Raw genomic sequence first — 24,330 nt, 5'->3', positions numbered from 1 at the left:
ATTGGCATTGAAGTGAAAAATATACAATATATTTTGACATCGTTAGCATATCCCACGTCGCGTCTAAAGCAGACGGAAGCAAAAATACCACGTGGCATGAATTTCGTACTGAAAATTTCGCTGCATGATAATTTAGGCAATGAGTTTTCACATAATATTGATGATGTAAATGGACTGAAGTACGATTTGTCGCGCAAGGATATTGTGGATGTGCAAATTGGGAATAACCTAACAATTGGGGTGCGTAATATTCTTGAAAAACGTATATTAAAACTGTTATTGTTTAATGGCGTTTTCGTTTCTAAAAAAAATGTCACCTTATATGGCAACATTATCAGAGTGCAACATTTTAAGGAAAGAGCACGCAATATGCAATTCAAAATGCTGAACACGATAACTTTACAGCCCTGGCGTAGGGCACAATAAATGCAACATTATTTCGAGAAAAGAAAACGCTATAAAGTTTTGCCTTTCAATTATGCACATATCGTCACCTCAAATTTTTTATTAGTTACAACTGCTTGCATATGTTTGTAACGGCCTTTTGCATTTTAGGTGACGATATATAAAAAATTGTGCATTTAAGCGACTTTTTCCACCCGCAATAATGACAAATTTAATATTAATCTTACAAAGTTTGCCACTTCCTGTTATACAATACCGACCATACCGTACTCTGCTGCACATATTTTGCTTTCATGCTACACACATATTTTCGTCTATTTCTCGCTGCGTTAAGATTCAGAAAAAAAAGCTGCTCAAACATCACACCTTGGACTACTACGGGGGGCTATGGCAAGGCATATACACTTAAATTGAAAATTCTAAAAGTGAGCATGCCAAAATCCTTTTCTCGGACTTTGTCTAGTTCCTTTTGGGCTGTTGTATGCTTACAATATGTCCGTTCAATATCAAAAAATGTTATGAATTGTTACCAGTACTTGCTAGTTTTTACTGGAATTGAGTTCAATAACCCAAAATAATTGCAATAGGGGGCGAATTTGAGAGCGTAACAATCCGAGAGAGCTGCAAATTCTTGAAAGTAATCATCAGTCAAGAATGATAGAATACAAGATTGCGCCCATCAGAGGGGAATTGTGAGAATAATTTTTACGTGACGTCACACTGGTGCAGCTGCGAGGGAGGAATGCCAAAACGCGGACAAGAATGTAAGAAAAAAAAGAAATTTTGCAAGAGAAACGTTGCACAAAACTGACGTCATACAAACACCGATTCTGTCAAATTCTCTGAGAGCAAAATAGCGGTACCGAGTAGGGCGCCACCTTTCTTCTCTACTGATGATCACGATAGTCATGTCTTAAAGGGTTTAAAAGGCCCTACACACGCATTGATTTATGGGCCAACCAGTTGACCAACCTACTTAATGAAATTCCCTACAAACGCACCAACCAGTTGGCGGATTTCATTTGAGTTAGAGTTTTTGAACTGTGAACAACACAACAGCACCGGTAAACTTTTAAGCTATGCTACGAATGCTTATCATGTTTATGTATTTGTTATTGCTACCGCCCCAGTTATCAAAAATTAAACACATTTTCATTAGCGAAACGAACCGAAAAACACATGTCATTGTTAATGCGTTTTTAAAAAATGAAATCGCATTTTAGGTTGCCAACTTGTTTACACACAGAGTAACAAGTTGACCGATCTGCCTTGAAAATCAAAAAAAAATTTATTTTTCTCCAACCTGACAAACAACTTGACGAAAGTTTGCCAACTTGTCTACGCATGGCTTATTTACCACCGACTCCTAGCGGTTGGCCAACTGGTTGGGCGATAAATCGATCCGTGTGTAGGCCCTTTTAGAGGAAGATTTTATGAATACAGGCTGAAAACAGTATGAGTGTGATAAAAATTTCGATGAGTAATTTAAATTTAATTGCTTCAATAACGATGGAAAATACTCCCAACGAAAAGGAAAATTACGCGCCAAAACTTAACCACCAAAAAGTGTCAAAATGGCGCAAGTTTCAAGTTTTTACTAGTTTTGCGTTCAATAATTTTTTCTCTTAATTTTCTCTATGTAAATTTTACTCTGCTTTTCTGATGAAGTTATTGAATGCTTTGTCTTCTAGCTCTTTTAGCAGTTTTCAGGTTGGTCATTTATGAAAATGGTTTCCAACTGGCATTAAATTTGTAGAAGGACGAATGGAGGCAATTGTTTTAAGAACGCATGCATTTGATAGATCTACTCAATGCAAAAAAGATTCATATTCAAAAAAAGACTACTTATTTATTAGCTTAATAAATGTATCTAGGTTCTTCATAGGTGCACGTTTGGCTGTTTGCTCTCTTTACAGCATCAAGTTAAACTATAAAATAAAAAAAAAACACACTACGTTTTGTCCTACTGCCGGAATATTTACAAAGTTTGAAGCCATATTAAGAGTGCAGTATGCATCAGTACTTTGTATGCATGCTACTCGGTGTCTGTGCGTGTGACCCTGCTCACTTTGCAACAGTGCCATAACACAGTCTAGAAAATAGCTTCATAGTTGTTTATTTTTTTTCATTCCCTTTTTTAAGCTCTTCTCGGTCTTCCGTGCAGCCGCATGTGCTGGTTAAGCGTGTTACTGCATCGCACTCTAGAACTTTTTCTCATTTTTTAGTGCCGAACATTTTTACCTAAACTTTTTCATGCATTTCCTTTGCTGTTTTTTCATGTTTCATTCTAAAAAAGTTTAAAGTTTATGCATTTTCTCATAACTATAAGTTATATGGCATTTTTAGTAGTACTTTTTTTCTTTGTATTTCGTATTTTATTTATGTTATTTTCTATACTTTCTCTCTTTACATAGATAAATCTGCCGCGTGAAGCAAACAACATGATTGCCATCAGCTTAAGAGATACGACTGGAGTTAAATACGCTGAGGATTACATCAAGCTGTCAGTGGCAGAATCGCCAAACACCTTCCCGACTAAGGTGAGTTGTGCTAATTTAAGAGATTTTTTTCTAAATTTAGGCGGATACTTGCTCAATTTAAGTGGCATATCCCATGCCAATAAAAGTACTCAAACAAACGTAGAAAATCTTGACTAAGATGTAGGGAGGAAGCGAGGTTTGGGTGCAATACCTAATTTCCCCAACCGAACGGAATTCGCTGATTAGAAATAAAATTTGGCGTACAATTAATTGATTTTTATCGATATACATATCGAGCCTTAACCGCCAAAATAACGTAAGCGACATTTTTTTTCTAATTTTCTTTTTGATGCAGAAATATTCCTAGATCATCTCTGCACCAAAAAGATAATATGGTAAAAAATCTCGCTTACGTTATTTTGGCGGTTAGGGTTCGATATGCTCATATCGTTGCCTTAATATAGAAAGGCCCTATCTCACATCGTCGCTGAAATGCACAAAGCCGTAACTAACTAAAATCTTTTATTGCATAAAACGATGTGAGGCCACATAATTCGATCAAATGCATCATAATCAATTAAAACGTAAATTTTCGATTTTTAGTTAGTTACGACTTTTTGTAAATCAGCGACGATGTCAGATAGGGCCTTTCTATATTAAGGCAACGATATGTTTATTGATAAACTTACATTTATGAGTAGTCCACTTGCAAACAGCGTTATGTGATTTTATAATAGTAAGCCATAAGTTAAAAGAATGACTACGATAACAAGTAACATCTAAATTGAATATATTTTTTTATTACCTGAAAATTTGGATAAATAAGAGCCTAATAACCAGGGCTGCAAACCGGTTTTGAACTGAACCGGTTTTTGAATTGAACCGTCGCTTTTTTCGGGCTTCGAACCGATCCCTTTTTATTTGAAAATGCCAAAAGCGAACCGAAAACCACCCCAGAAAATGGTTCGGGTCAAAATGAAAAGCCACTTACAGCACTTTTTTTCATGTTTTGTAATACACATCTTTGTCTAAAAATGAAATTCGTAAGGTAAAACTGCAAAATTGTTTTTTCTTTGATGGCACCTACGTGAGTTGTAATTTCTCCCTATAAAGAATGATTGAAATGTTTTAATATGGAACAAAAAACTTAACAACGCCAGTAAAAAAAATCTAAAAATTGATGCGAGTTTTAAAATAATTCAAACTTGCATTTAACAACATTACACTAAAATTGAATGAGTCATATAAAACTGCATACTTCGATTTTTTTTAGTTCTGATTAAACAATTTTATACTTTGAAGTAAAGTTTTAAATTTGGATTTATTTGGTTGCCATTATATAACGAGCTATACTTTTATAAAAAATTTATGATCATTAAACCAACAAAAGAAAATTAGTCAAATGTCTTGTTACGAGGCTCGTAAATTTACGAGCTTTACGAGGTTTATAAGGCTTTTGTGAATTTAATGGACCACAATAGCCCAAATTCACTCTGGCTACTGCAGCAGGTTGAACTCATACCTGAGCAGATTAGATGCAGTTGTGCCAAATGAGTGTCTGGCATGCGGAGAGTCACTCCACGACTCGAAACATCTCTTCGTATGCACGGAAAATTCCACACAACTAACGCCTCTGTCCCTTTGGACATACCCTATAGAGACTGAACGCTTCTTGGGTCTTCCGTTAGTTGAGCTTGACGACAACGACTTAGATACCAGCCGATCTGGGCGCGGTTGTTGTAGCCGCTACAACAACAATAACATAACATTAACAGTATATACGACCTAAAGCACAAGTCAGAGGAGAAGCTCGGCCAAGCTAAATACCAGTATATTCCATACAGCCAATCTATTATTATTATATTTATAAAACCACGACGAACACGGCAATTTATCGATTTGTAAAAATATGCATATCGATACATTTTTCGATTTACACTTCGAGTATAAAACTTTAAATCAATGGGTAAATATCAGTTTGTCTAATACGGGTCTTCCAACTTTAATTTTTTGTTGCAAATGCTCTCCTAGACCAATCATAACTTTTTCAGAAAACTAGTTGCTTATTTTTGGAAATGTATCATTTTTGAAGTCTATTAGTGGTCCTTTCTTGAGGTCGTCTGCAAGGTTCGCTGTTATTGTTGTTATAGCAGCGGTGTTCAACTGTTCAACTCACCCGCGGTCTATTGAAGTGGGTTCCGGTTCATCCTCTAAATCAGCGAAGCGAATACCGAGAAGGCAGGCCACTCCGTTGGGCTGAGTCCTGCTAGGCACTTATGAGCTGTGCCCTGGTTTTCCCCGGCAGTTCTGTTTCCTCAATAATAATGGGCGGCTCGTAAGGTTCGTGCTGACCACATCGTTCTGAATGTTGTTGAGCGAAGTTTGGTATCGTGCAGGTGCCGTACCCGTGTCGGGGCCGGATTATTTTGAAGCAAAGCGTTGTTGTGGTGCTTCCCACGGTAACATCCCATGAGGAACTGCTTCGATAACAAGATGTTGTGTTCTATCATCTCCACCAGCAGAATTTTGTTGCGGAAGTGATACTGCATTATGTGAGCTCCTTTTCGGGGAGAGTAGGGCGCATTAAGAAACCTCCAGTCTAATTCTAAGCTTCCTAGACTTGGTGTTACGGAGTTCAACTGACGATTGTCGTCCACAGAGCGCTGTTTATCCGCCGGTCCGCCCCAACTGGAGGCGACTAGCTTTGGATGTCTTGGCAAAGGTTCGCATATCCTTCGATGTTGGTTTAAGCCCTCGCTTATGTGATGGTGTGGTGGTGCTGTTATTATATCCATATATCTATCTATATATATATCTATGGTTTTTGCCTCTGGGGAAATGGGTCTTCATGATTCTCCTACGTCCGATTTCTGCCCTGGATACGATTCTAACCATTTTTCTCATCTATGAGGCTGGGTCAACTCTCTCAGTTCCCTCCTTGAGTTTGCGGATATTCTCGACAACGCAGTTCTGTTGTCTTCGCAGCAAGACAAGGAAAAAAACGCGTTTCCGCGCTCTTTGTGGCTGCGGAGACGGTCCTCTTCGGACACAGAGGCAAAACAATGTGCCAAAAATCTAAAAACAAAGTTCTTTGAAAAACTCGACGACTGCATCATGGATAATTTACGCGACTTTTCGCAGCTTCCAGGCTACGAGTTTTACTCGCAGAGGAATGTGGACGAAAAGTTTAAGTCAAAAAGGTAGTCAAAATTTTCTCGTAAATTCCTGGTTCGGAGACAATATGCAGCTGTGTCGAAAAAAGCAGGTCTTTTGTAACTACGCGACCAATAAACTCACAAATATATTTTGAAGAACGTTTGCAAAAAAGATTAAAAGTCTTTCCTAAGACAGCATTGAGTTGCTACTTTCCTGACCTAGCCTCTTGCCATTAGCCTCTTGCCATCAGCAAATTGGATCTCGAATGGTACCCAGAGAACGATGTGCTTCAACAAATAAAGTACCAAAGAAAGCTAAAGATTTTTGAAAAAAGTTGTGTTCAGCTTTTCGGAATGTATCCTGGTTTGTCTCCAAACCAAATTTTACGGAAACTCGTTCCAAAATACAAGGTACCGACTTTCTCACAAGATTTCTAGCGCGATTGATCCTGTATATCAGAAATTTGAAAAAAGCAGTTAAATTTGAGTGATTTCTAAAATCGGTCTATTAGTTTTCGAGATTTTTTGTATTTAGTGATGGACAATTATCCCAAACATAGTCTTTATGTAAACACACATGTATTTGTTTTTAATTTTTTGCAACTCCTTATTGATTTAAGTCTTAATAAAAATTTGTTTTAACTTTACTTTCATCTCTTTACGCTCAAAAATACTCCATGCAACTGCCAACTTCAAATTTGCGTCGTTACTATAACCGCCAACTGAATCAACATAAATGTCAACAACATATCAACCCCGTCTGCTGCCTTTCATGCTCCCAATCACGCTCAAATGCGCATTTTCATGCATCGGCCAACTGTGTTACTGATGCCTATGCTGATTTTGCTGCGGATGCTGCTACTGTTGTGGCTGTTGTTGATTGCTGTCGCCACTACAAAATCTGTTGTTGTTATGCTGCGCGCACGTACAATATCATCGACTATATAACGTTATTTGCTACTGTTGTTGGCACCTTTTTCTGCTTTTCATCGCGCTCGTGAGTATAGACAATTTTCTCTGTGGGCGATATCATTTGCTTCGATTCACCGCTAACATTGTCGTCAGTTTGGAGCAGTTCGGACGAGCAAATTATTGCAATTGACAAGTTTACAGGTGAGTGAAAGTTTTTGCATGACTTTAAGTGCTCATCAATTATTTTTGGTATGCACATTTATGTATATGTTTATAAAATTAAGTGAAAAAGTATATTTTAATTGGTTAAATGGGTTAAATAAAAAGTTAATTTTTCTTAAAATAACGGGTGATTTTTTTGAGGTTAGGATTTTCATGCATTAGTATTTGACAGATCACGTGGGATTTCAGACATGGTGTCAAAGAGAAAGATGCTCAGTATGCCTTGACATTTCATCATGAATAGACTTACTAACGAGCAACGCTTGCAAATCATTGAATTTTATTACCAAAAAAAAAGTTGGCAGAAAATCCGCTTTTTTATCGACAAATTTTGTTCAGCGATGAGGCTCATTTCTGGTTGAATGGCTTCGTAAATAAGCAAAATTGCCGCATTTGGAGTGAAGAGCAACCAGAAGCCGTTCAAGAACTGCCCATGCATCCCGAAAAATGCACTGTTTGGTGTGGTTTGTACGCTGGTGGAATCATTGGACCGTATTTTTTCAAAGATGCTGTTGGACGCAACGTTACGGTGAATGGCGATCGCTATCGTTCGATGCTAACAAACTTTTTGTTGCCAAAAATGGAAGAACTGAACTTGGTTGACATGTGGTTTCAACAAGATGGCGCTACATGCCACACAGCTCGCGATTCTATGGCCATTTTGAGGGAAAACTTCGGAGAACAATTCATCTCAAGAAATGGACCGGTAAGTTGGCCACCAAGATCATGCGATTTGACGCCTTTAGACTATTTTTTGTGGGGCTACGTCAAGTCTAAAGTCTACAGAAATAAGCCAGCAACTATTCCAGCTTTGGAAGACAACATTTCCGAAGAAATTCGGGCTATTCCGGCCGAAATGCTCGAAAAAGTTGCCCAAAATTGGACTTTCCGAATGGACCACCTAAGACGCAGCCGCGGTCAACATTTAAATGAAATTATCTTCAAAAAGTAAATGTCATGGACCAATCTAACGTTTCAAATAAAGAACCGATGAGATTTTGCAAATTTTATGCGTTTTTTTTAAAAAAAAAGGTATCAAGCTCTTAAAAAATCACCCGTTATAAAATTAGTCAGTGATTTCTGTAAAATCTTTACCAATAAACCTTGAAATCTTCCGTGAGTCGCCTAACTTTCTGGTAAATTTTACGGGCGTTTTTCTTATCGCCCATTATTCCAAGCTATTAGCACTCTCCAAAGACTTCTCTGTTTTTGTTACGAAAAATATGTCTCGTTATCCACTTCAGCTCCCTTCATGTGTCCCGAAATAGATCACGCTGCAGCTGATTGCGCATGTACTTTCTTTCAGAATTTTTTCTCCACTAATATGAATCGCCCAAAGCTTTATGGCTGTTTAAACGGGAGCGACCTTCAAAAAATGAAGATCTTAATATTTTTTGCTGAAACCAGTATGCAGAGAGATTTTTTTTTAACAGATATTTTTTCTGTTCTTGCATCAGGGAATCCATTTCCATGGTCGTGAAAACCAAAAAATCCATTTAAAATATTTTTTTTTTTTTAAGTCCATTGTACGCTGCTGCTCCTAAGTCCCAAGAATAAAAATACAAAGATTTTCCTTTTGAAGGTCGGTCTTAGATTTTTTTTGGTCTTGTGATGAACTTTTTGAAAACAATTTAAAATTAAATGCTTTTTCGATTCTTGCGACAAAGGAAATGGATTCCTTGATGTACAAACAGCAAAAATATGGGTTTAAAAGTTTTTAAAAATTTCCTTGCATACTGGTTTCACGCCAAAAAAGGAAAAAAATTAAACCATATATTTTTGAATGGCATTTCAAAGGTCAAGGCAATTATTCCACCAAACGAGACTATTTTTCCTGGATTCCCCATCTCAAAAGCTTTGAAACACCGTTACATTTATTTTGCTATCTCTTCTTGTTTGATTTTGTCGTTTTTTTTCTAAAATAGAACACTGCAGCGTATACACGCTCTAGCGTACAGAGTAACTATTATTTTTCGCGCTGAAAACATTATCGGACTAGGTGGTGGAGACTAGCTCTGTTATTGAAAAAAAAAGAAAAAAGAAGCAAAGGAGAAAAGAAAAGTCAGCAAAGCGTGGATGACAAAAAAAATTGTTATCTTTGAAAAAAACTAAAATGTTGATCGTAGCCCATCCCAGAAATTTCGTATGGAAATTTAAGCTTTCTAAGAATTCACCATATAAAATCCAACTCGCGGTTCTAAGAAGGTTAAGCGAGATTAACTTCTTGTAAATTTTTCCAAGGTATTATCTCTCTTAAATACTATTCATCATTAAACATATGGTTTCGCTATGTTATGTTGTTTTATTTATTTTCAGTTCCTAAATTATTAATTTTTATTGTTCGGAGTTTAGGATTCGCCGAGGATAATTAATTTATTTCTTAAAAAAAAAATAAATGTATTCCAGTTCATACGGAATACCATAGCCAAAAGAACCGATACGGATAGGTGTCGATACTTTAGAACCGATATTTTTCGGGTATCGATGTTTTCTTACGAAACTTCTTTTAAATTAATGGTATCATTTCATCCCTAATATTTGGCAAAATAAAAATCTCCATACAAACAAATTTTGGTTTTAGCGCACTTTCGAACGTATTGCCGGTCTTAAAAATGCTTTTATGGTACAATTTTTTATACATCAAGTTAGTCGGGGATTGAAGTTTATGTAAAAAACTTGGTCCGGAAAACTTACTAAGAACATGTTTTGAACACCTAATAAAATGCGAATGCGCAGTAAAGCGCGAAAGCTACCATTTAATAAAAAAAAAAATTTTGAATACTCATTTGCAATAACTTCAAAATAAAACTTTTTTCTCCGAACAAGAAAGTTATGGAACAAACGTTGTTAAGAAATAAATATTCTGCCGAAATTCACAATAAAATATAAATTTTGTAGCTCTGGTCCCAACATTGCCACGCCTTTCTTCGATTAAAAAAAGTTGAGAAACAAATGTTGTTAACAAGAGAATAATCCGTCGAAGCCGACAATATAAATTCTTAATTTTGTTAACTTTCTATGGTTTTATCGCCTTACGCAAACATTTTCTCAAACAATGGATTGGTTTTCTACCGGAATATGCAATAAAATTTGCATTTTTGCAAACACACAGACAAAAAGTAGTATCAGAAAAATTGTATTTTCGGAAACTAAAACTGCTTTAGAAAGTTACTTTACATGCGAGTTGTAAAACTGCTCCTACACCCACCTTTGGAAATGCTTGAGTTTGAGAGACTATTCAGTACTTAAGTTCATGCAAGAACTTAGAAAATTTCGAAAAGGGTTAATGTTTGGCATTTATTGCTGGCTAAAAATGGGATTAAGTGGTCTCGGTGTAAACTCCCAATAGCTTAAGGGGAGGGGAGCTTTCTCGAAGTTGACATGAGTATTAGAAATTTACCATTTTGCACATGATTTTTATTAGTTAGAATACTCGTATGTCAAGCCTGTTATGAAAAACAACAGAAATACATCGTACGAGTGACCCGAAAGACATAAGTAAGTCTCTGGCTGGGAAGCGTTTGGCACCAAACATACAATTAAATCGTCGGAGAATGAAAAAAATCATTCAGTAGTCACCCACACCTACAGAAATCCATTTTTAGGATCCTACGGCACCTGCATGGCAGTCAACGACCACAAGCGCATCTTGTTCTAGAGTTGTATGGTTTAAGCAATCCATTAGTATTTGAGGTATGTAGCGGACCAATTGCTTGCAAAGAATGTCCGAAGTGAGGGTCGGAATTCATTGACTTAGAATAAGAGGAAAAGGAGATGGAGGGTAACGGCAAAAGCAGAGGCAAGTTGTATCTCCTCTACGGTCATTGGCACTTCTCCTGGCGCTGCAGCCAGTAAGAGGCATAGGTTTACGTCAGCTAAAGAGCGGTTCCAGAGAATGAAAACTGGTCTTGGGTGCTACGACACTCAAGGATGCAAGTAGTGCATGGGTTGGTCGTAAGGCCGCCACACGTTCGAAATGAGAAGTCTCAATTAGGATATCCAGAACCCGCAGCGCTACATATATTCAAAGCAGCGCTACATATATTTCAATATTTGACAGTACTTTGAATAAAGTCGCTAAAAAATATAATGGAATACATTATTCATTGGAATAAGTAGCTCGAACTTAATTTTCGCACCTTTTTTTCTATTCTTCATTTTCTATGACCTTCTTCCTTTCACATGGTTGATTGACCGTATTCCTAAACATATTTACACATATGCTCGAGCAAAAAAAGTAGGCCTTTGTATGATGAAAATATTTTCTTTTTATTCTTCTTAATTTCTATCCTCTTCTTTGTTTGTGTACGCATTTCTTATTTAAGCGCCTTGAAATATGTTTATGTACATACATACATACTACATAATATATTGTGTAGAAGCGCATCAAAAAAAAAGTTTTTCCTCAAAGCTTGTGTTTGCAGGCTCTTGGTGGAAGATGAAATTACATAGTATGATATTCAAGGGATGACATCTATGCACATTGCTCACGCTTACCAGATCTACCCTGTGGGGAAAATCTCTAGTTCTGAACTGGGGCGCTTCTAGTACATTTAGACCCAGTACTGGTTCGCGATAAATCTCTTTTGCATGCAAGCAACTGGCGAATTTAACATGGCGATGTCCTAGGAAGTGTCAATTGCCCCCCGCTGCATCCCTTTTTCGATAGTTCCGAACTAGTCCTAAATTCTATAGTTCCGAACCAGTTCTGAAATCGACAGACGAAAGAAAAAAGTATCATGATTTTTCAATATTTTTGGTTCTTCCGTGTGTGCGATTTTAAGTTATTTTGGAAGAAATGTGTTTTCAATTTGAAATTAAATTTGTTTGAATGATTGTAAGAAATGTACGTTTACATACCTTTAGCTGTAGCTGAGTTTGCAGAGGTGCTCGCTGTTATTTCTTAGATTCCAGACGGTCCCAAGATGTTGAAATGTTAACACAAATTTTAGTTTTGTATTACCAAGCTATGAAAAAGCATCTGCGAAGCACAGAATAGAAGCGTATTTGAACGAAAAAGCCGCCGAACACATATCTATGTAAAGTAAACAAGCCCCCCGCTGCATCCCTTATTCGATAGTTCCGAATTAGTTCTAAATTCGACAAATAAGATCTAGTTCGTTCTGCATCCCTTTTTCTATAGTTCCGAACCATTTCTAAATTCGTCACTTTAGATATCGATTTCTAGTGAAAAAACTGAAATAAATTAGTTTTTTAAAAGTACCACTTTTCGCCGATTTTGGACTGGTGGGGATTTAGTTCATATCGTCCTAGTTCGTTTTTGGCGATAAAGATCTAGTACGGAACTAGAAATTTGATTCACTAGTACGCGGTTTCCCTGCAGGGTATGTACATACACATCTACACATGCTCGAATTATGCTCATATGCATACATACTATATACATACATACATACATACATATGTTTGTTGTCCATATGTTAACTTTCATAAAGATAACGAGAAATCAAAAGCTCCCATCCTGCCCTACGAAAGAGCGATTGTGCGAAAAAAACGCTGTGAATTCCATTGAAGCGTATCGGCACTTGAATGGCTTTCGAACCAGAACGCATTTTGCCTGTTGTTTATCACATTATCCTTTTTTCTTCGAGGATATATGTACATATGTACATTAGACTGTACCAAAAAAAAAAAGTTTCGCCGTATATCCCTGACCGTAAAGTATTTTTGAGGGCAATTTGGAAAAAAAACAAAAAAAGGAACATATATCGTGGATACAAGTTTTTTTAATCCATAGTTAATTGACCTCTGGTACCCCCGATCTAGGACACTGACTGAGTTGTTATACACCTCGCTTCGTTCCGTTGTCCTTACAACATTTTAACTAGAAACAGTTTTTTCTAACAGCGGTCTTCCCTCGGCAGACAAGGGCAACCCTCTGAGTATACTTACTTCTGCCACGAAAAGGCTTCCCATAAAATCCGTTTGACGTTTTGGAGACGACGTAAAACTGGTCCATCCATTTGTGTAACAACATCAACATACAGATTTCTGTGGACAAAAATCGGGACATTTGTAATGCATCGAATCCGAACATATAATTTGGTTTCAAGAATGAAAAAGACATATAATTTATATAATATAATACAGTTTTCTTTAAAACAAAACAAAGAGAAAAAAAACTTGAAAAATGATCGCAAAAATGTATACACAAAATATATACGGTGGCGAGAATGTCAATAGGGAAGAGACATTTTGGTCAGTTTTGGCTACTTTTCTTTGTTTAAAAAATTTGTATTATTTTCTATGAAAATATAGCTTACTAACTACATATGTAAATCGAATTTCAAATTTTAAATTTTAACAAATGCTGATATAAATTTAAAAAATTTTAAACAGATTTTTTTAGAATTGTTTTGAATGTGCTCATTTTGAATTGCAAGTTTGAAGTAGCTTGGACCTACCGTTGCTTTTTGACAAGTTTTTTGTTCGCGCGTTTTTTCCATACAAAGTATGCTCGACAATTTCTAGTTAAAAAGCTAAAAATTTTGATGAAACTTTGTCGAACATAGCTAATTTTTGTACAACGTTTGAAATTTTGACTTGCAAGATCTTTGTTAAATAACGAGCTAACTTTTAAAAAAAAAATTAAACATTAAATAATCCAAAGAATGTTAAAATGTCTCTTCCCTATTTATATCTTTGACACTGTATCTATAGCTTAAATTTTTCATATCAATGGATTTTTTTGTGGGAATTAGTATTTCATTAAACTCAAGTCAGAATCGTTTCATGAAAAAAAAACAAAACTTAACAAGAAACAGAATAAAACAGAACCAAAGATCATAGAAAGTAAGGATTCTGGCTATGTTTATGGCTCCCTTATATTCTATGTTCTTTGTGATAACGAATGTGCTGCCACGTTTGTAAGAAATGACAAAAAAAAAGAAAAATTCGAAATTGCCTTGTGAAAATACTTTACGCTCAGAGGTGTATGGTGAAATTTTTTCCTTTTAAGGTGTTACGGTCTAATGTACGCAAGTCATTTCATATGTATAGTTGAATGATTTATTTGTTGCTTTCTTGGCTATCAATATTATCCACTGGCCAACTCATGCACAGTTCACAAACATATTTAAAAGGATCTGGGACGATATCTGTATTCTGCGACTATATTTATGCAAGTATGCATATTAAATTTTTCTTAATAAATTCGTGAACTATATACATACATAATTCACACGCACAATATACAGCTCAATATTTGCCGATTTTTAAAAGCAATTTTACATGCTACGACTCCTTTTTAAGCGAGCAAAAGGAGCATTTCTTTGTCTTTTTATTACTTCTTGCTTTATTTTAGCTTCATTAACTGCTGGTGTAGTAATTTATGGAATCTGTGTGCTTCGTAGAGCAGATATGATAATGGCGTACTACCGCTGTTGTAATCACTATTACTGTAGGCACATAGTTTCAAAAGATTTATAAAATGGAACGATTTTGATTCTATCTAGTATAAGAGATTTTGTTCTTTTTGGGTTACATTCATTATCGGTGGAATACAGCCTCGAACCTAATAGGTTAGTTCTTCTAATAGGGCACTATAACCGTTTGTCCCGAAAAAGATGACCAATTGCCTCTCTATTTTTTGACATCGAATGTAGACAGGCCCTTCTGGATTCTGTTGTTCCGTTGCGTTTGTATAAAATGACGGGCATGATAGAGATTTGTATAGCTCGATGTTTGTTCGTCGAGTGAAGGCGGCTCTGCTTTTAAGTTGCCTACTGAGCCCAAATTAGCACTTGTATGCAACAGCTACTGATCACTGATATCAAATGAAATTTGTAAAAAAATGTCGATATGGAAACTTTCCAGTGGGTGTATGTATTACATCTAAGATGTTAGTTCATGATAGTACCCGTAGTTATTTGGTAGAAAGCTACTATTTCAGAAAAAATGTTTTGTTTGTAAAAGAATTAGTAGCGTTACATACTCTTCATATCTTAAATACGTTAAACTCAAAGCGTTCATGCTTGGGAAGCCAACTCGTGGGGAATTCCACAATTTGCGGGGAATTTCAGTTTGCGTGGCGGAATCGGGGATTGAACCCGTTGTTTTGTGGGGAATTTCAGCTCGTTTAATTCTAGTATAACAAAGTTTCAAATGGCTAAAAATTGTCGTTGATTTTTTAGAATTTCCTTTGTCGCATTTGATTTTATATAGCGAATGAACATAATTTATTTTTATATGGAAGAAAACCGCAAAAACTTCAGATAAAATCCCAAAACGAAAACTTTTAGCCATTTGAAACTTCCACTTAATTGTCCTAAAATTGACAAACAAAACTGCATACTCAAAATATTTCTAGAAAATACGATTAAAAAGCTCGAAATTTTTACGAATGTATGTCGATTTTTTTTTAAATATTGCACAGGCTTTGAAACTTGGAATTTTACAGTTTTTGTTAAAGAATGAACTATATTTTTATAAAAAAATAACTCAAATTAAATAACAAAAAAAAAATAATAATAATTGGTGCGAGTAAAATTTTGTCGATTTTTTGGGATTTGTACAGTTTTTGTTAAAGAATGAGCTATATTTTTATAAAAAAAATAACTCAAATTAAATAACGAAAAAATAATAATAATTGGTGCGAGTAAAATTTTTTCGACCACTGCATGTATTTAAATACTACATAAATATTTTTTATTCTTTATTTGTTAACAAACTTTTTAAAAGTTTGGTTTGGTTTATCAATACATAGATGAATTACGTTTAAAAATAAAATAAACAGAAACCAATAATATATCAAAATACATAATTTAATTTTTTTTTGTAAGTAAGGTAAGTATCCATAGGTGGGGAATTTTACGAAATTTCGGGCAAAATGTTGGAATTTCATTGTCGAAATCGGGAAATTCTCAAAAGTTGGCTACCCTGGTTCACGCAGGCACAAACAAGAGTAGAATAATTTATATTTTGCTGATATGGTAAAAGATACACAAGGAAAGGCGAAAAAAACCGAAACCAATAATAAAAAGAATATTAAGCTGCTCAAAAAGACCTCAATACGTACTTGCCTGTCTGTCTCTCTCCCGCCACATTTTCTACCAGTTACCAAAAGATTCGCGACCTTGAACTTTTGCAATCAACATTTTTGTGGCAATTCGAACAATGACAATTGGTCACTTGAAAAATGCTTGAAAATAAGAGAAAACCGAAGAAAAGTGTGCATTAATAAAAAGAATTTATGAAGCAGAAATATGTAATTTCTGCTTTGCACAGCACTGTGTCCCTTGTCAAGTTGTTGAAGGAAAATTTCAAAGGGCGCAGTGGTTAGGCTTTGATTCACTAAATCCATTGTTGGCGGCTAACGAGTTTGGCGTGCGTGATAACCGGCAGATCTACTGCATGTGTGCTCATTTCGGAGATTAACAAGGCGTGCTAAGCATCGCAATATCTTAAATCTTAAAACTTTTCTATGCATGTAAAATAACGATTAAAATGATTTTATAGGATTTCCAACTACACCCAAAAAGTTTTTGAACTGATGGAAAATATATATAATTAGCTCTTATCATACAGAGCGAAGCCCCTAAAATCATATTAATCGTTCATTAACATAGACAAATTTTAAGATTTAAGACAGGACGAGGCTTGAAACTAACTAAACCTCTACATATAAGTGCATTTCCTTTAATGTAATCGAATAAAGCTTCATCTCTAATTGCACTTTTCACTCGCTTTTTTTGACGACTTTGAAGTCAGATAGCAAATGCAATTGCTCTAGCTATTTTGGCTATCCGCCCATTTCTATTCCTTTTAAGCTATTTGATTGCGCACTTAAATTCAGTTGCTTATTTTCGAGTTTATGCCAAACATACTCGAATCGGTTTCCACAATTATTTTTTGGAAGAATGTTTCAACGATTTTGCATTTTTTTTTTTTAATAATTTTTTCGCCAACAACATTCTTTTCTTCTATGTATTTCTGTTTATCTATGACTATGTTGCAAACATATCTACATGCATACATTTTCCTTGCCTTTCAGCGCCCTAAGTGTAAATTTGACACTTTTTCGTGCGCACAACCGCTTCCTTTGGCCTTGTTGCATTTCATTCGAAAATGTCCACTACAATGCAGAGCTAAAGCAAGAAGCTCGCTAACTTTTTATTTCTATTTTTTTATTTATGTTTACTTGCCGTGTATAGTGTATGTATGTATGTATTTATGTACATGAAATTATTGGAGCAAATTTAATTCAATGAAATATTTATACTTGGCCAGTAGTTTATCTCATTGCCATAGCTGTTGGCTATTTTTGTTCACTATCTACTCGCTTGCAGCATCTCTGTCGCTAGCTATCACAGTTTTACCGCAGAAATCCCTGCAAATCCTTGTGTATTTGTTGCAGATTCCACTTTGTGTGTTTAGTGATACTTTCGCCAACTTTATTGTCTTTTGTTGGGTTTGGTGGCGAGGTGCTTTGTGATTCTCGTACGCTGCACTACTTCCCAGCTGAGATTTGTTCACCTCTCACTGCTGCGGCGCTGGCGTTGCACAGTTGTCCAAAACTGGAATTTACTGATTTAATTTTTCAACCGATTGGATAATTTTCTTTTAACGAAAACTTAATAAATTTTAGAAAATACCTGTTTTTGAATTTTTATTTGTTTATGTTGATTTTTTTGGTGCAAAATGCAGATTAGACAATTAGTTCTCCCGTCCCCATTAATAAACGTTATATAATAAAAACTATTTGAAAACAATTGTAGGATTCCTCTAAAGCGAAACAAGTTTTCACAACAAAACATTGAAATGCTATAAAATGAATTTCACCAAAATTAAAAGCGTTTTTGAACTTTTAGAAAAGTTGTAGGTATGAAGTTTTATAGCTTATTGAATTTTATTATTATACATATAATGCAAGTTTGCAGTGGCTTATAATTCGCGTTTATTTTTAATTATTTTTCTTACGGTAGTGGGCATTTTCATCTATTTGCAAAAAGTGATTTCGAAATTTCAGCAAAAAAAAAAAGATTAAAAATCAACGCGAATACTTAGGCTCTTGTATGTAACTTGTACTCTCTTACACTAAAATTTGATAGGCTTCATACATAAAGCAATTTTTAAACTTTGGTGGATTTTTTTTATTTAATTGTTTTCAACTATTTATTATTACAGGAAGAGGAAAATCGGTTTTCTTCAAAATTGCTACCTTTTCTGCACTTTGCACTAAAAAACTGTTTGGGGGGGCGGGGGAATGTAAAATCTAACTCAAAAGGTCTCCTTTAAATTTTATTAGCTTTCAATAAAATCGGTTGAATGAAGGCTGTGGACTATTTTAAATAGTAAATTCCAGTTTTGGACCACTGTGCGTCGCAGCTGCATGCTTTGGACTTTGCTGCTAATGAAGTTAGCGCATTGCTGCCTTTACTTACTTCCTGCCTCTGGCCTGTAAACGTTTGTATGTATGTAACTAAAATCTCACAATAACTTGCAATAAAATAGGCAACTAGGCGATATTCAGCCCACTGAAAGAGCAGTGTCCTTACGCACATACAGTGACGAGCAAAACTGTAAAATGGTGTAACACTTTTTATTTCAGCCACCACTACATTTCCAAGTTCTACTTTCATCCTTTTGTTTTACGTTCTTGTTGGTACTTCCCTACTCTCTCTCTCATAACGGTTTGAAGTCAATACAACAACAATAAAAAAAACAGCAGACAAAAAAGTAAATTAAGGCAGATGTTACAGTTTTGCACTCACTCTCAGTTTTGCATTTGACAGTTATCTCTTACTTAGTTGGAAGTCAGATGACTTTTTTCTATATTGTAATTTATTGGAGAAGTGATCACCAGTAAATAACATAGTTAATCAGGAACCATAAATGTAAATAATAGATTTACTGCGGAAAGGCGGGACCGCACGAAAAGTGGCAAAAAATTTTGGAATTTGCTACTTGAAAATGTTAAGACTGAGAAAAAATGTAGCCTAAAGTGTTCCCAAGGACAAAGGAAGTCTGTCAAAAAATATTACGGTACGATATCTTGTGAACTTAGTAGCAAGTAGCGATGCAGCCACTATTACAGAAGCGCTTAAGGTATTAAACTTTAACGCAAATCAATAGACAGCGAGGCGAAGAATTGCCAAATTGAGCGCAAAGGCATCATAAAGAAGAAAAAAGCAAATTTGATCATAATGTGGCAGCATTTCCCTGCATCGCACGAAAACCGAACCGTTGCCTATTGGGATATGTTAGGCCGTTCAGAATGCAATAAAAAACATATTTTCAAGTTTCACTTGAAGGTTATTTGGTCTGACAAGACTAAATTAATCGCTTTCAATCAGATGGTCGGGCTTGGTATTGGATCAAAGACCCAAATTAAGCCCATGAGCATCATGTAAGGCAAACTGTGAATCACAGTGGTCGGTCAATAATAGTTTGGGGTTGTATTTAAAAAATTTTGTTGGTCCGTTAGTACGTATTATTACGTAAGAAACAGTATCTGTTCATATTTCAACAAAATTTGCAAGATGTAGTCGAAAAAATTAAGAGTTTCTGCTGAAAAATCACTCAAAACACACTGCACATGTCGCAAAGCCTGGATACAAAAGCAAAAATTTGCTCATTTGAAATGACCTCCACAATCCGCGGACATGAATCTCATCGAGAATTTGCGAAATCAACTAAAAGCACAGCTTAATAAGTATCAAAGTCCGTAAAATCGAGTACATGAGCTGCGAAAGCAAACTAAGGATATATCTCCACAATTTTTACAAAGATACAAATAAGGTATGCCAAATCGCATCCAGGAACTGAAACAAGCAAAAGAGTACTGAACATTGTGTTATTAGTTCTTTTTATTTGTGAAGATTGTTAAAAAGTTCTTAAAAATATATGAGTGCAAAACTGTAACATCTGCATTAATTTACATTTTTGTTTGCTGGTATTTTTATTGTTGTTGTGTTGACTTCAAATCATTATGAGAGAGGGAGTAGGGATGGCTGAAGTAGAAAGTGTTACACCATGTTACAGTTTTGCCCGTCACTGTACATACAGAAAATAGTATAGTTTGTAACTATAACTGAAAGTGTATAACTACAAAGCCCCATTTTGTGCAAAAGTAACAACAGCTAAATAAGTAATTCTGGCAGAAATTTACTCAATTAGGTTTTCACACGCACACATAAGAATTGTAATATGTGGATTAGGTGAACATTTACATTTAGTGCACATACATATGCAATCATTAATTACCTGCCAACTGTTGTTCATTGAACAGATTGGGATTTACTAAATAATAAATAATTACGAAGAGCTGCGAGCGATATTTATACGCATTAAACTTGAGCAAACGGAAATCTCTAGGCGATATACACACATACATATTTATTTTCATATGAATGCAGTTTAATAGATTGTGTTCTTGTTTTTGAAAAGGGATGTATGTATGTTTGAGAAAGACTTAACACCGAATGAAAATCTCCCTTGTAGGCCAGATCCTTATGTTCGATTATAGAAAACATCAGTTGTTCTGTACTGTTACAGTGAAGTGTCATCGAACTTATAATGGCTAGAGAAATCAACAGGTAGCTAAAGCAACTGCTCTTGAGCCAACTCGCGGTTGCTCGTCACCTCGCGACCAAATTGTCGCTGGCAAGGCGGTTTCATCCAACACAGCTTGCGAGTAGGTATTGGACAATCCTTGGTAGCCTCGACTTCGTACTTAAATGAATGGAAGGGTGTGTCCCAATGAATAATTCGAATCGGTCTCCACCCACTTCGCCCTACAAAAGATAAGTGGAAAAAGAGTAGCTTCTGGCGCAGAGGCAATATTAATATTTTCTCGAATGGATCGAAGTGGGATGATATGAATTATCTCGCTCGCGTCTGAATACATAAAAAAAAGGTTCTGTGACTCAGAAGGGTTAAAGGAAGTAGTTTCTTTGAGAACCTGTGTACTTATATCTGAGAAATACGATCCAAGTATAAGGTGGAATCATGTCATCAATTTCTTTCTTAGCTGCCTTCCCTTACTGATGCAAAGGTTAAACAGTAGTAGTAGCCTTCGACATCTCGCCCATAATAGTCCAATTTGTTTCGAAAACAGCTTCTCAACCAGCATCTTCGAGAGGATCGAGATTAAAACCCCGTTATGGTTGCAACCCTTGAGAATTCTTTAATCAATCAAAAATGCTAGTTCAGTACTGTGAATGGAAAATTATAAGTAAAATAGTTTTTGCAGCCAGGAAAATTGAGAATGTTAAGCTATTGGACCGTGTGTTTTTTTAAATTTATTTAAGTAAAAGGTCTGAAATTTTAAGAAAAAGCAATTGGTTACTTTTTATTCATACGACCCACTAAGTTACTCAAGCAAGAGATACTACAGCGGGTATAACTGTAGTGTGATTATCTGCTCTTTGAGGAGACCGACAACCCAAGCTAAATTGAGCTGTTTATTTTGAAAGTGGCATAAGTAATTTAATAAGTAATTTCTTCTCTAGTGCTTAAGTGGCTAGTTACTTCTAACTGATTGCATCTCTAAATCGTTCTACCATCATCAGCTAACGACAAAACTGTTTACCTTTTGGTTGATGAAGTTGAACGAATGACACGCTCATTTAAAGGTAAATTATCACTGATGTCAAACGGCATGAAATGACTGATTTCACTTATCTATATCGACTTTGTAATTGTCATCGACTTTGTAATAGTTATCGACATTGTAATAGTTATCAACTTTGTAATAGTTATCGACTTTGTAATAGTTATCGACATTGTAATAGTTATCAACTTTGTAATAGTTATCGACTTTGTGATATTTATCGACTTTGTAATAGCTATCGACTTTGTAATAGCTATCGACTTTGTAATAGCTATCGACTTGGTAATAGTTATCGACTTGGTAATAGTTATCGACTTCGTAATAGATATCGACTTTGTAATAGTTATCGAATTTGTAATACTTATTGTCTTTATGTGATGTATCGACTTTGTAATAGCTATCGACTTGGTTATAGTTATCGAATTTGTGATAGTTATCGACTTTGTAATAATTATTGACTATGTAATAGTTATCGCATTGCAATATCCATCGAATTTGTAATAGTTATCGATTCTGTATCGACTTAGTAATCGTTATCGACTATTAATATATTAATTATATTAATATTTTGAGCCTAATCGGTATCGCACGGACCGTCGAAATTCTACTCTAAAGATAGTAAATGTACAATTTTAAATACCCATGACATACTTTTAAGTCTTTAAATTTAAAAAGCATAAAATCTTAAATTTCAATCGAGTTAAGCTTGAAAAAATAATTTCTGTGCTTTACATAGTCACTGTACAATCTTTGTTTTGAGGCCAACTAAGAACAACTAACTAATGGCAAACAAATAACTATAATAAGCAATCAAACTTTAATTCTCAACAATATTCAAAGTTCTTATTTTTCCACACAAACATGCATACTTACATACTTATGCATATGTACATACATATGTACATGCGCTCAATCTTACTCATTCTCCTATCATTTTTATTACAGGAGTAGCGCAAGTGCTGGGCAATCGCTTGAAATTGGGCGAAAAAATTGTAGTTACCAACGGCGATAAAGCAAGTGGCAGTTCCATAAAATACGATGTCGAAGTTCGTGATGCGGATGTGGTAAGTAGCACTCGCAAAAGTTGAAAGAAATTCAATAGTCTGGAAAAATGAGAAAATGGGGAAAAATCTGAAAAAATATGCACTTTGCAAATGTCTATTTGAGTTGTGCGGGTTTGCGGCATACTTTAGCGATCAATCGACCGACCGTCCTTCGTCCCTTCGTCCGTCAGTCAGCCCGTTTGCTCCGCCAATGCAATGTTTAGTTAAAATATTTCGTTCATTGGAAATTTTTCATTTATGTATGTCTGTCCTTTTACCAGCATACACTTACATACCTACATACATACAGATGTACGTGTGATATAGTGCGGCACTTGTTGTAAACTTTTACGTTAACTTTTTCGTTTGTTTGTATACTTTGCAGATTCAATTATTGAAATCTTTCGATATATTTAGCGGTTCAACGTATCGAGGACATTTGGTTGTGCGCAATCATTTGCAAGTGGATAAGTTTACCAACTTGGTAAGTGAACCCCAATAATAGTTTATACATATACATACATACATACATACATACATACATATGTAGTAAATAAGCATCAATGCAAGTTTAGTTGTGCCCGCCAGTACAGCCACTCAGCGCATTGATTCGCAATGAGCGCATTTACATACTTTTGTAAAGTAACTTTTGCTGTAACATTTTTGTGCAATTTAAATTCGCTTGTGCTTGTAAAAAAATAGTAAGGAAGTAACTTTTTCATCTTTTTTGCTTGCTTATATCTCCACATTTATTTATTTATTTCTGCTTTTTGCATTTTATTTTTATTTTCTTTTTCTTCCAATTCTTCCGGTGTCGTTTTGCCACCTCGTTAGCTCGCCAGAAATATTTCGAAATGTTCAAGTGCCCTTGAACGCATACCCGCGGTGAAGCTATTCAAGTGTCGCCTAACATCGAAGAAGTCCTTGGGCCAACAGCTACTCGAACATTATGTGGTAACGCCCATTTTTGAGGCCGACACCGGACGCTATGCGTGTCAGATTGAACTGTCGTCGGATTTCAATGAAGTGCTTAGCCTTGTGAAGACTAATGATGTCCACTTCGATTTGGAGGTGCGGTTTTTCACACTTTTATTGTTGTTGTTGTTGTTGTTGTTGTTGTTGCTCTTGTTACTTTGTGACAATCATGTAGTGCACATAGTATTTATGAGTTCTTCCTTTAATTCTTGTTGTTGTTGTTGTTGCTGTTCGGTTTGCAGGCTCAGCTGCCAAATGGTTTATCGGATGTTATGTCATTGAAATTTGTGCCGGGCGTGCGTGTTACACCGGAAACGCTGGAGACGACTGAATTGAAAGAACAAGATTTAACAATCACCGGACTGGACAAAGTGCTGCAGAAGGTGGAGGTAAGTACAAATAGACACACACGCATTCATACTTATAAAATCAATAGAGCTAATGAATTTGTTGAAAATAGGCCGCATATTCTGTCTTTTTATTGGGTCAATTGTGTGACATTTAAAAAGATTGAAATAATGCTCTCTTAAGCTTTCAGTTATGTCGCTATTTTTCGGGAACAAAAG

The 24,330-nt window shown here is 35.5% G+C and overlaps 1 protein-coding gene across 1 annotated transcript in view; it reads left to right on the top strand.

Moving 5' to 3' along the window:
• LOC118743796 (nuclear pore membrane glycoprotein 210) overlaps window positions 1-24,330 on the top strand; it is a 120,466-nt gene that overhangs the window by 7,182 nt on the left and 88,954 nt on the right. The window contains exons 15-21 of the mRNA XM_036476560.1: window positions 39-240; window positions 2,820-2,945; window positions 7,048-7,153; window positions 22,692-22,810; window positions 23,175-23,273; window positions 23,624-23,860; window positions 24,007-24,153. Of these exons, the coding sequence (XP_036332453.1) occupies window positions 39-240; window positions 2,820-2,945; window positions 7,048-7,153; window positions 22,692-22,810; window positions 23,175-23,273; window positions 23,624-23,860; window positions 24,007-24,153 (1,036 nt within the window). The remainder of the gene's footprint in view (window positions 1-38; window positions 241-2,819; window positions 2,946-7,047; window positions 7,154-22,691; window positions 22,811-23,174; window positions 23,274-23,623; window positions 23,861-24,006; window positions 24,154-24,330) is intronic.

Source organism: Rhagoletis pomonella, unplaced genomic scaffold (assembly GCF_013731165.1).
Source record: "Rhagoletis pomonella isolate Grant_MI unplaced genomic scaffold, Rhpom_1.0 Rhpom_scaffold_00007, whole genome shotgun sequence".
Taxonomy (NCBI): domain Eukaryota; kingdom Metazoa; phylum Arthropoda; class Insecta; order Diptera; family Tephritidae; genus Rhagoletis; species Rhagoletis pomonella.
This window is presented reverse-complemented; position numbering and strand designations above follow the sequence as displayed.